The sequence below is a fragment of the Peromyscus maniculatus genome, chromosome 23 (genome assembly GCF_049852395.1).
Source record: "Peromyscus maniculatus bairdii isolate BWxNUB_F1_BW_parent chromosome 23, HU_Pman_BW_mat_3.1, whole genome shotgun sequence".
In the NCBI taxonomy this organism is placed as follows: Eukaryota; Metazoa; Chordata; class Mammalia; order Rodentia; family Cricetidae; genus Peromyscus; species Peromyscus maniculatus.
Genome location: NC_134874.1, coordinates 25,779,990 through 25,793,170, shown reverse-complemented (window position 1 = coordinate 25,793,170; position 13,181 = coordinate 25,779,990). Strand labels below are relative to the sequence as shown.

The following is a 13,181-nucleotide window of genomic DNA, read 5'->3' as shown; positions in this document are numbered from 1 at the left end:
AAAACTCCAAACAGCTGGGTGTGGCGGTACATACCTATATCCCAGCACTCAGGAAGCAGAGGCAGGTGGATCATCGGGAGTTTCCAGGCCAGCCAGAGCTGCACACTGAGACTCTGCCTCACACAGTTAACCAACACCAACCACACCAAAGGTAACTAAAACGGAATGTGAGCCAGGGCTGTGGATGTAGAACAGAGGCAGAGTGCTTGCCCAGTACGTGTGTGAGACCTGGGGTGTCATCTCCAGCCCCGCCTCAAAACAAGCACACTCGACAGGCCTTGTGCTTTACTACTGTAAGGCTCCAGGCTGCAGACAGGGGACTCTGTCCTAAGTGCCCACCAAGGCACTCCGCGGAGCACCGAGTCCTGCAGTGTTCTGACTTCGTAGAGTACTCACCGTTACTAAGTTCGAGTCCAGGGAGTGGTCTGCGGGGAGACACAGGAGAGAGAGGGAGGGCTTGTCAGAAGCGAGGCTGAGGGCGCTTGTTACCCACAATGCTCAGCGAGATGCTGGCCGCCAAACCTGAGAGCTGACTGAGTTCAATCTAGGGGCCCACATGGGGGAAGGGAAGAACTGACAAGTTGTCCTCACACACATGCCATGACAAAGCCCCTCGTAAATAATTGCAATAAAAAATTAACAAAGGGGACTGGACTAGAGTCACAGCCGCCAAAGCTGAAGAGGGAAATAAATGCCTTGGGACATCTTGACTCTCAAATGAAGTGCGGCTCCTTCCCGCCCAGCTTGCCTCCCCGGCGAGTTCCTGAGCTGTCCACTCGGCAGCTGCCCATCTCCAGCTTCAGCCTCCCGTGGAGCTGGGGCTCGCTCACCTAATGACAGTGAACTTGATGAAATCAGCGGCATCCAGGATCCTCCTCATGGAGCTGATCTCCAGGTACCCGGGAGCTTTGAACACCACCCCTGGGGGCATGCCGTCGATCACCACGCAGCCCGGGTTGAAGGTGATTTTCCTGTAGGGAACCTTCACTGGGAAGTCCACACCTATGGCCTCCCCTGTGATGAGAGAGGTGGGGTGTAAACTGGATGAATCTGTGGCTTCCAAAACTCTGCTCTTTGAGTCAGGGTCTATGGTAGCTCAGGCTGGACTTGAATTCATAACAATCCTCCTGCCTCAGCCTCCCACGTACTTAGATTACATGTCTTTAATGTCAAGATTTGAGCTGGACCTGGAGGCACATGTGGGGGGCCATCCCACCCCCACATTTCCCCAGAGGACTCCTGAGTAGGAACAGCAGGAAATATTAGAAGTAAAGAGGGGAGAGAAACAGAAAATACAGGACAACCTCGGGAGGGCCTGGATCCCAATCTATCGGGCCCTGATTATCTCTGCCCTAGGGCTTTTATTTTTTATTTTTTGAGACAGGGTTTCTCCATGTAGTTTTGGTGCCTGTCCTGGATCTCGCTCTGTAGACCAGGCTGGCCTCGAACTCACAAAGATCCGCCTGGCTCTGCCTCCTGAGCGCTGCGATTAAAGGCATGCGCCACCATAGTCTGGCTCTGCCCTAGGGTTTTTAAAGGAATGCCAGGGGGTGGAGCAAAAGACCCTCCCCCCAGCACAGCCACGTGCAGACCACCTCAGACACCTGGCACACGGGCCCATGGTCCAATCATCCTCTTTATGCAGACCTGCTAAGTAAAGCCACTAGGAAACCTAATGGACTCAAACAGGCACACACACATAATCGCTGCTACTTGAGTAGTTGTGGGTATGATCCCCGAGTCTAAGTGTCGGAAGTCGGCTGGGGTGACATAGTGACATGCTGTCTCCAAACCCGGCAATGACTCAGCTGAGCGTAATGACACAACACAGGCCTAGAATCCCAGCTACTCAGGAGGCTAAAACGAGAGGAACAGAAATTCAGGGACTGCTTACTCTGCCGAGACTTTAGAATCACCTGTAACGGTGCAGGTCTGTACTTCTGGTGCTTTTCAAGGCTAATGCAAGAATGTCTGGACTGAATTCAAGACCAGCCTAGGCTAGATAGCCATAGCTTGTCTCAAAAATAAGTAAGTAAAAAGAAAAAGTATTTTGGCTAGAGATTCGAACAGGACTAGAGTACTTTCAGTGTTCAGTAACTTCAAAACGTGGTGGAGGGGGTAAAGTTTATAAATTTGGAGAGTACAGACCTGGAAAGATGACTCAGCAGTTAAGAGCCCTTGCTGCTCTTCCAAAAGACGGAGTCTGATTCCCATCACCCATGTCCGGCAGCTGGCAACTAACTGCCTGTAACTCCAGCTCCAAGGGATCTGACGCCCTCTTCTGGCCTCCAAGGATACTGCACTCACATGTAATACACCCCACCCCCACCCCTGCCCGCCCACCCCTCAACACACACACACACACACACACACACACACACACACACACACAATTTAACAAATACATACGTTTGGGGTATATAACAAGACAGAAGCTTACCAAATTTTTTGCTGAAGAGGTAGTTCACTTGCTCTCGAAGCTGTTTAATTTTCTCAATGCCTGACAGTCTCTCCTTCTCATTATCTACAAAGAATTTGGAGAGACAAACCAGGCTCATTCATACATTTTTCCCCCCTCCAAGACAGATCCTAGCAGAAATGCTTGTTGGCCCTTTACCTGCTGAGGTGGTTTGAATAGGTATGGGCCCCAGACACTCCTGTGTTTGAATGCGTGGCCTGCAGGGAGTGGCACTATGAGGATGCGTGGCCTTGTTGGAGTGGGCGTGGCCTTGTGGGAGGAAGTGTGGGCTTTGAGGTCTCCTATGCTCAAGCTATGCCTAGTGTGGCACACAGTCTCTCTCCTTCTGCTGCCTGTGGATCAAGATGTAGAACTCTGAGCAACTTCTCCAGCTCCATGTCTGCCTGCACACTGCTATGATAATAGACTAAACCTCTAAACCTGTAAGCCAGCCCCAATTAAATGTCTTCCTTTATAAGAGTTGCTGTGGTCTCTTCCCAGCAACAGAAACCCTAACTGAGACACCCGTCTTGTCATTTGGTTATCTGAGCACAATAACTGGGCATTTGGGAAATGCACAAAAGGGAAGCCGTTACAGATGATAGTTTTCCCAATGACAACCCTATAGAGAGATAGCCCATATTACTTTAAAGAACTTATTGGTGTTTATGTGCGAGCTGCATGCATTGGGGAGCTGTTTGCTGAGGGTGTGGGACCCCCGAAACTAGAAGTGGGTGACAGCAGATGTGGGATGAGAACCAAACCCAGGTCCTCTGCAAGAGCGGTACTCCCTCTCGGCCCTGAGCTGTCTCCAGCCCCTGCTGCAACTACTTCTCGGAGGATCTTCTATGCTGCAGGAGACCACTGCCTTCAACGCTGTATGTAGCACAAACCTCAGCCCATGCAACATGACAAGAAAAGAAGAAGAAATGATGCTAGAACTAGAAGGGACTATTACACTTCAACATTTATTTCTTTTAATTAATTAATTAATTTTTTTTTTTTTTTTTTTTTTTTTTTGGTCAGAGCTGAGGACTGAACCCAGGGCCTTGCGCTTGTTAGGCAAGCACTCTACCAGTGAGCTAAATCCCCAACCAAAAAAATTTTTTTTTTCCAGACAAGGTTTCTCTCTGTAGCCATTGCTGTCCTGGAACTCACTCTGTAGACCAGGTTGGCCTTGAATTCAAGATCTGACTGCCTCTGCCTTCTGAGTAATAGGATTAAAGGTATGTCCCACCATCTCTGGCTCTTACTTTAAAAATTTTTTAAAAGATTGGTGTGGTGGGCACATCTTTAATCTTAGCACTTGGGAGGCAGAAGCAGGCCTCTGTGAGTTTGAGTACAGCCTGGTCTACAGAGTGATTTCCAAGATAGTCGGGGCTACACGGAGAAACCCTGTCTTGAAAAACCAAAACACAGAAAAAGAAAAAAATAAATAAATTTTAGAAAGATGGTGAGTGGAAGTGGGTCTGGGAATGGCCCGAGAGAATTCTCAGCTGCTAAGAGCACTTGTTGCTTTTGCAGAGGACTGGGTTCCTTTCCCAGCACCCACAGGGCAGGTCACAACCTTTCTTACCCTCATCTGAACTCCAAGGGTGGTAGGCACGCACATGGTACACATACATACACACAGGTGAAACTCATACACAGAAAGCAAATTAAAAATAAACACAATTTTAATGCCAGGTGTGGTAGCTATGCCTTTAACCCCAAAACTCAGGAGGCAGAGGGGTGGACCACTCTGAGTTCAAGACTAGTCTGGCCTACATATGAGACCCTGTTTCAGAAAGAAAAATAAATAAATAAAAAAATAAATAAAACACTTTTTTGGGGGGTTGGTTTTTTGAGGCAGGGTTTCTCTGTGTAGTTTTTGTGCCTGTCCTGGATCAATAAAATACTTAAAAAAAAAAAAAAAAAAAAGCTAATAAATAAGCCAGGTGTGGTGGCACATGCCTTTAATCCCAGCACTTGGAAGGCAGACAGATCTCTGTGAGTTCCAGGCCAGCCTAGTATACATAGTGAGCTTCAAGACAGCCAGGGCTATACAATACAGTGAAACCCTGTCTAGAAACAAACAAACAGGGCTGGAGAGATGGCTCAGAGGTTAAGAGCACCGACTGCTCTTCCAGAGGTCCTGAGTTCAATTCCCAGCAACCACATGGTGGCTCACAACCACCTGTAATAAAATCTGGCACCCTCTTCTGTATACATAATAAATAAATAAATCTTTAAAAAGAAACAAACAAAAGCCAATAAATAAATAAATAAAATACTCAAAACTTCTGATTTTTACTACTTTTTGGGCAGAGGGTCATGTGGAGAGCAGAGGATTTCTCCTTCTACCTCTATGTAGGTCCTGGGGAGGAGCTTAGATAATCTGTCAGAGGCTTGGTGGCAAGTGCTTTACCTGCTGAGAGAGTTCATCAGCTCTAATTTTACCTTTGAGTAACTAAAACAATTGCGTGGCTCAAGATTCAAGAAGTATACAACTGTGCATTAAAATAATTCTGGGAATAGGGCTGGAGAGATGGCTCAGGGGTTCAGAGTGCTGGCTGCTCTTGCAGAGGACCAGGTTGAGTGTCCAGCACCCACACGGTGGCTCAGAACCTCCTGTGACTCCAGTTCCAGGGGATCCGATAACCTGATGCAATTTCCATGGACTCTTACATACATGTAGTGCACACACACACATACTCAGGCCCACACACTACACAAAAAATAAAAAGTATGTATACATACACACACCCACACACACTTACTTTAGAGCCAGAAAGATGGCACAGTGAATAGACACTTGCCCCTCAACCTTGTAACTTGAGTTCAATCCCCAGGGCCTACATGGTGGAAGGGGAAATCAACTCCTACAAATTGCCCTCTGACCTCCACATCTTCACTAACATACTCTATGAAACACACACACACAAAGTAAATTAAATATAACTAGATGCCCCCTGCCTCCACAAGCCCAGTTTCCTACTCTGGAGTAACCATGTAGCTAGACTGCTCCCCCTGTTTCCAGGAGGAGCTGAGACACACATGGAGAAAAGATGATTTACGTGCCCAGAAGTAAATACACAGCACCTCTTGATCCAATTCTGACTTCCTGGGAGCGTGAAGCTGACTGTAAGAACGGATTTTCCAGGTAGAACCTGGACTTGGCTAGGAGAAGCTATACAGATTCGATGTGTGATGCCTGCAGGGTGTGAGATGCTCACAAATTCTCACTCTAGTTACAGTGAACCAGGAGGAACACAGCATCATGAGACTAATACCCATCAAAAAATTGCTAAGACAAAATGAAGACTGTAACATTGGACTGGAGAGACGGCTCAGTGGTTAAGAAGGCTCATTTGCTAGGTTCAGTTCCCAGCACCCACACAAGGCAGCTAGCTCACAACTGCCTGCAATTCCAGCTGCAAGGGATCCAGTGCCCTCTACTGGCCTCCATAGGCACTGCACTCACACAACACACACACATATATACACATAGTTAAAGAAAAACAATCTTGACAAAAAGAAAAATATCTAATCCCAGCACTCGAGAGGCGGGTGGAGGCAGGCAGATCTCTGTGATTTTGAGTCTAGCCTGGTCTACAAATCGAGAACTGTTACACAGAGAAACTTGTCTCAAAAACAAAACAAAAACAAAAAAAAAAAAAAAAGAAAGAAAAGAAGAGAACAACCTGACACAAATGACGACAGTGAATGAGTGTCCTACCTGGAACTGTCACCTGTACAATCCTAAGATCCTCAATGCCTGCTGCAGAGCTTGCAGTGTTGGACGGATTTGCATTTCCTTAAGAGAGAAGAGTTAGGATGAACAGAAAATCAGCAACTCTCTATAAAATACCCCCGACAGTTGATGAGAAGTGCAGATTGGACGTTTCACACCCGAGAACAGTATGGAGTGGTGGGGGATGGCTGACCTTGAAGGTCTTCGAGGGTGCTTCCAGAGGTTTAACTGAGGGAAGCTCCACCCTGATGCTGGGGCTCTACCCAGGGACTGGGGACCCAGACTGAATAAAGAGAGAAAGTGAGCTGAGCACCAGCATTCACCCCTCTGCTTCCTGACTGTGGATGAGATGTGACCAGCTGCCTCTGGCTCTGGCTGCCACGCCTTCTACACTGTGAAAGATTGTATCCCCTCAAACTGTGAGTCACAAGATACGCTTCCTCCTTGAAGTTGCTCATTTTGTTTTTAGAAAAATATCTTTATTTATGTGTATGAGTGTGTGCCTAGGTGAGCACAGTGGAGGCCAAAGAGGGCATGAGATGCCCCTGAAGCTGGAGTTACAGGCAGATGTGAGCCACTGGACATGGGTGCTGGGAACCACACTCAGGTCCTCCGGAAGAGCAACACACACTCTTAACCGCTGAGCCATCTCTGCATGCCTCTAGTCAGGCATTTTGTCACGGCACTGTGACAGTCACTACATGCCAGGTGGATGGCAGGGACTGATATTGCACTTTGCAGCCTAACAGGATTACCAAGGAGAAAGGGACTTTACCTGACTCCCACCTGATGCTCCCCCCTGCATTTATTTACTTATTTTGCACATCAAAAGGAACAATTTTAAAGAGCTGAAAAGCATTACATCTGTGGAAATATTCATGGCTACAGAAAAAGACACTCGACATCATTTCACTTGGCTCTTGAATCGCCTTCCTTGGCAGACTGACACGGGTCTGGAATTAACCTCTTTTCCTGTCTGCACACAGCTGGCTTGGAGGGACATTTCCTTTCATTGCACACACCGTCCCTTTGGCTTGGGGAATGTATTTTCCTTGTTTTTAGAGGTACCCCGTGACGCCTGCTTTCCAAGCCCCACTGCGTAAGGCTGCCTTTGACTGAGAGTACTCTGCCTCTTTCCTGTGTTCAGCTCAGCAGAGCTGGTTTGGAAATAGCTCCAGAAAAGCCACATGTGTAAGGTTCTACAGTATCACATCCCTGTACGGGGCCTTTTCTGAGAGTGTCAGGCTAGCCCAGTTCTGCTTAATGAAGTACATAATGACATCTTCAAAATGACTGATTCTTGAGGTTCACCCATTAAGGAGACAGCTGCCATCGATAAGTCTTTCTTTTTTCTTTTTTTTTTTTTTGGTTTTTCGAGACAGGGTTTCTCTGTGTAGCTTTGCGCCTTTCCTGGAACTTACTTGGTAGTCCAGGCTGGCCTCGAACTCACAGAGATCCGCCTGGCTCTGCTTCCGGAGTGCTGGGATTAAAGGCATGTGCCACCACCGCCTAGCTAAGTCTTTTATTCTTGTCGTAAAGGTAAAATTATCAGGACCAAGGGCTTCAAGTATTCTTGCTAGTTTTTCACAAATGGAGGATGAGAACACGACTCAGTGACACCCACAAACCAAACCCACAAACATTAATTCTAACTATAGTTAAAAGGACTATTAATCATTCATATTGGGGGGGGGCAGAGAAATGGCTCAGTGGGTAAAGGTACTTTTCCTGTAAAGGTGGTGACCTGAGTTTGGTCCTCAGAACCCACATAAAGGTGGAAGGAGAGAAATGACTCCACAGAGTTGTCCTATGACCTCCACATGCACAGAGACATGGGCATCTGTCTCAGTTAATTTTCTTTTCTTTTTTTTTTTTGTTTTTTTTTTTTTGTTTTGTTTTTTTTTTTTTGAGACAGGGTTTCTCTGTGTAGCTTTGGAGCCTTTCCTGGAACTCACTCTGTAACCCAGACTGGCCTCGAACTCACAGAGATCCGCCTGGCTCTGCCTCCCGAGTGCTGGGATTAAAGGCGTGCGCCACCACCGCCCGGCAGTTAATTTTCTATTGCTGTGATAAGCCACTGTTGCCAAGGCAACTTATAGAAGAAAGAGTTTATTGGGCATAGGGTTTCAGAGGGTTAGAGTCCATGACCATCATGGCAGGGAGCATGGCAGCAGGCAGGCAGGCAGGGTGCTAGGGCAGTAGCTGAGAGCTTACATCTTGATCCACAAGCACAAGGCAGAGAGAACTGGAAATGGTGTGGGCTTTTGAAATCTCAAAGTCCACCCCCAGTGACAAACCTCCACCACCCAGGCCACACCTCCTAATCCTTCCTAAACAGTTCCACCAACTGGGGACCAAGTATTCAAACATGTGAGCCTGTGGGGCATTCTAATTAAAATCAACACAGCACCTAACACACGTATGGATGTGAACACATAATACTCTGGCTTCAATCTCCATCCTACGATAATCATTACAGAAACTGTGAAAGCCACTCTGACCATGTGACAACCACAAGAGTTCTTGGTGACTCACCTTCCATTTTCACATTAGCCTCAGGGTCCTCATTTGTCCCTGAAGAGACCAGTGGAGTGGACTCTTGAAAAGAAAAGGTCTAAAATGACATTCATTATTAAGTAACCTCAGGTTCCAACAGTTTACTGTCCCCGTCCCACCCCTCACTCAAATCTATCCTTGCCCTAGGGTTCTGTTTTGTTTTGGGGCAAGGACTCACTTTATAGCTCAGGCTGGCCTCATTTTGGAATTTTTAAAAAAGATTTATTTTATTTTATGTATATGAGTGTTTGCTCGAATGCTTATTTGTGCCTATGTGTGTGCAATTCATGCAGAGGTCAGAAGATGTCAGATCTCCTGGAACTGGAGTTACAGTTGTAAGCAGCTATGTGTCTGCTGGGAACTGAACTCGGGTCCTCTGGTAGATCAGCAAGTGTTCATAACTGCTGAGCCAGCTCTCCAGCCCCAAGCCTTGAAATTCCATGTATGTTTTGTACATAGCAAACACACAATGAATTTTAATTTTATCAGAGATAATCATCTGGTGGATAATTTCAGGGCGGGGGACTTGGCTCAGTTAGTGGAGAGCATGTTCCATCCCAAGCAGTGCATAAGGATCAGATGTGGAAGGTCATCCTTAGTTACAAAAGGAAGTCTGTGGCTAATCTAGGCTACATCAGACCTGGTCTCCACAAAAGTCCACATCATGACCTCATGTGGAATTCTCCTATAAAGGATGAGAGGAGACAGACGTTTCCACATACTACCAAACAATATCAGATTCTTCACATTCATGGACACTGAGTATTACCAAACAATATAGAGCTGCTCACATCCATGGACACTGAATATTACCAACAATATAGAGCTGCTCACATCCATGGACACTGAATATTACCAACAATATAGAGCTGCTCACATCCATGGACACTGAGTATTACCAACAATATAGAGCTGCTCACATCCATGGATACTGAGTCCTCTACCTAGTGCAGTGGGATTTCATGTGGTCACAGTGCTTCTTAATTTTTTTTAATTTTTTAATTTTTTTTTTTTTTTTTTCGAGACAGGGTTTCTCTGTGTAGCTTTGCACCTTTCCTGGATCTCGCTTTGTAGGCCAGGCTGGCCTCAAACTCACAAAGATCTGCCTGGCTCTGCCTCCCGAGTGTTGGGATTAAAGGTGTGTGCCACCACCGCCTCCCAGCTAATTTTGTAAGGAATTACTTTGGGGTGGTGAGGGGTTGCTGGAGAGATGACTCAGTTGTTGTTGTTTTATTTTTGATTGTTTTTGTGTTTATTTTTTTTGGGGGGGGGGACAGGGTTTCTATGTAGCCCTGACTGTCCTGGAACTCACTTTGTAGACCAGGCTGGCCTGGAACTCATGTAGATTCACCTGCCTCTGCCTCCTGAGTTCTGAGATTAAAGTTGTGTACCACCCTCCTACCCCTTAATGAGATGACTGAGTTGTTAAGAGCAATTTTTGTTGTTCTTACAGAGAATCCAAGTTTGGTTCCCAACACCCACAACTACCAGGAACTCCCTCTCCAGGGGATCTGACACCCTCTTCTAGACCCTGTGTATACCTGAACTCAGATGCATAGACATGTACACACACCACTAAAAATAAAATGAGCCAGGTGGTGGCGTATACCTTTGATCCCAGCACTACAGGAGGCAGAGGCAGGGGATCTCTGTGAGTTCAAGGCCTGGTCTACACAGTGAGTTCAAGGACAGCCAAGGTTGAAACCCTATCTTGAAAAACCAAACCAATAAAACAAACATCCTTAATTACTAGGATTTAGGGGGAAAAATGTAGGATATAATGGTCCACACATCCAATCCTAGCTCTAAGGAAGCTGAGGCAGAATGATTTCATGTTTGAGGCCAGCCTGAAGTGTATGTTCAAAGCCTGTGTTCTAAAATAAAGAGGTCTGGGTGTGACAGTGCATTCCTTTAATCCCAGTACTTGGGAGGCAGAAACAGGCGGATCTCTGTGAGTTCGAGGCCAGCCTGGGCTACCAAGTGAGTTCCAGGAAAGGCGCAAAGCTACACAGAGAAACCCTGTCTCGAAAAAAAAAACAAAAAACAAAAACAAAAAAGGAGGGCCTGGCGTGGTGGTACATGCCTTTAATCCCAGGACACAGGAGGCAGAGACAGTCAGATCCCTGAGTTCGAGGCCAGCCTGGTTTACAGATCAAGTTCCAGCACAACCAGGGCTACACAGAGAAACCCTGTCTTGGAGAACAACAACAACAACAACAAAAAAAAAAAAAAAAAAAAAAGGAAAGAAAGGCCAGACATGGGCTTCTACACCCTCCTCCTATACTCGGGGGTGGACAGGACTGATGCAAGTCTGAGGCCAGTGGCTACATGGTGAGCCCCAACCTGGGCTACCTAGATCCTTTGTCAACAAACAAAAAGACCTAGTGCTGTGGTAAGGCCATAGGCCGAACTGGTGTGAGGTTCCCACTTATTGATCGTGAACAGGAAACACACAGCCCTTAGTGCTGCTTCCTACGACAGGCACGCCAGGAAGCTGCTTTCTTTATTTCCCACATGTTTAAGGGGAGGAGACGCTTTGTTTTCTAACCTTCAGAGGGTAATTCCATATCTGTGACTTCACTGCTGGTGGAAGAATGCTGGCTTCCTGGAAGGAGAATAAGCCACCTATAGCTCAGTGAGAAATGCAACTCACACAGATGTAACTGGGACCATGGAGACGGCTCAGCAGGTAAAGGTGTTTGCAGCCAAGCCTGATGACCTGAGTTTGATTCCCGGGACCCATATTATGAAAGGGGGGAACTGACTCCTGAAAACTGTCCTCTGATTTCCCCTCAAACACAGTGGCACTACTCCCTGCCTTTTCCAGCCAATAAATAAATAAAAATGTAACATAACATTCAGAAGTCACTGAATACAAGGGAAACATTTCAAAGGCCAGGATGTGTTCAGCAGGCAGAGTGTTTACCTAGTGTGCAGAAGTCCTGGATCCACCCCCAACACCACATAAAACTAGGAGGGGTGCCCACCTATAACCCTAGCACTCAGGAGGTAGAGGCAGGAGGATCAGGAGTTCAAGATTATCCTCTAGGACACAGTAAGTTTGGGGCCCACCTGGGCTACATAAGACCCTGTCACAAACAAACAAACAAACAACCAAAAAATTCATTAAAAAGGGGAGTTACAGAAGCATGGTGATCCTAAAACAATTGTATCACTACAAAGTCCTTTCTCTCCTACCTTAAACAATTGTTTTTACAGGGGCTAGAGAGATGACTCAGAGGTTAAGAGCACTGGCTGCTCTTCCAGAGGTCCTGAGTTCAATTCCCAGCAACCATGTGGTGGCTCACAACCACCTCTTTCTGGTGTCCTCTTCTGGTAAGCAGGCATACATGCAGACAGAACACTGTATACATAAAAAATAAATCTTAAAAAAAAAAATGTTTTACAATGTCTGGGTGGTGCACACCTTTAATCCTAGCACTTGGGAGGCAGAGGCAGGTGGATCTCTGAGTTCAAGTCCAGCCTGGTCTACAGATTGAGTTCCAGGACAGCCAGGGCTACACAGAGAAATCTTATCTCAGAAGACCAAAAAAAAAAAAAAAATGTTTTTACATTAATTTATCTATTGTGTGTATGCAAAGGTGTTGGAGTGTAAGCCATAGAGCATGTGTGGAGGTCAGAGGTCAACTTGTAGGAGTCAGTTCTCTCCTTAGCACATGTGGGTGCTGGCGGGGTTGGCAGCAGGCCATTTACCCACGGATCCTCTCGACAGTCCTCTGTTTTTGTTGTTGTTATGGAAAAAATGTTTATTTTGAAACTATCTTAATTTAGAAATAGAAAACATCTTAGGCGGAGGAAAGGAAAGGACATAAGGTGTACAGGCAAATCTGTCCATCACGAGCTTCTCACACCTCACTTGTTCACCAGCTCCCATGGTGAGGATGGATTCAGCCACCCACAATAGTGTTAGTTATAGGCACACGGATCAGTTTTACAAGGAAGCCGATGAATCCATTACAGCAAACCCTATTGCTGTGGCCACAGCAATCTTCTGGAATTATTTATTATATTATTTATTATATTAAATGTTCTTGGGGTATTTGTCTGCATGTACATCTGCACACTGGAAGAAGGCATCAGATTCCATAGGAACACATTTATAGATGATTGTGAACCATCGTGTGGGTTCAGGGAATTGATCCCAGAACCTCTGGAAGAGTGGACAGTGCTCTTAACTGCTGAGCCATCTCTCCAGCCCCTGGAATTCTTTTCTATGTCTGTTGCATCTTTTAACCAGCTGGATTGGGTCCTTTACAAACTGCTGACTTGGCTCAATAAATCGAATTACCTGATCAACCCATGACTACACACACCATGGCACCTTGAGAAGCTTTTCTTCATTTTCTTTCTTTTTTTGTTTTTGTGTTTCAAGACAGAGTTTCTCTGTGTAGCCCTGGCTGTCCTGAAATTCTT

General features: G+C 46.2%; 1 protein-coding gene across 11 annotated transcripts in view; it reads right to left on the bottom strand.

Moving 5' to 3' along the window:
• The window catches only part of LOC102904287 (general transcription factor II-I repeat domain-containing protein 2), a 41,780-nt gene that overhangs the window by 3,408 nt on the left and 25,191 nt on the right, over positions 1–13,181 (bottom strand). For 3 of the 11 annotated variants that reach the window (XM_076560586.1, XM_076560588.1, XM_076560587.1), the window contains 6 exons: positions 11,296–11,372; positions 8,727–8,805; positions 6,177–6,254; positions 2,441–2,524; positions 831–1,014; positions 397–425 (listed from right to left, as the gene is read on the bottom strand). In XM_076560586.1, coding sequence (XP_076416701.1) covers positions 397–425; positions 831–1,014; positions 2,441–2,524; positions 6,177–6,254; positions 8,727–8,805; positions 11,296–11,372 — 531 coding nt within the window. The remainder of the gene's footprint in view (positions 1–396; positions 426–830; positions 1,015–2,440; positions 2,525–6,176; positions 6,255–8,726; positions 8,806–11,295; positions 11,373–13,181) is intronic. The other 8 variants (XM_042267696.2, XM_042267695.2, XM_076560589.1 and 5 more) reach the window with 5 other exon arrangements.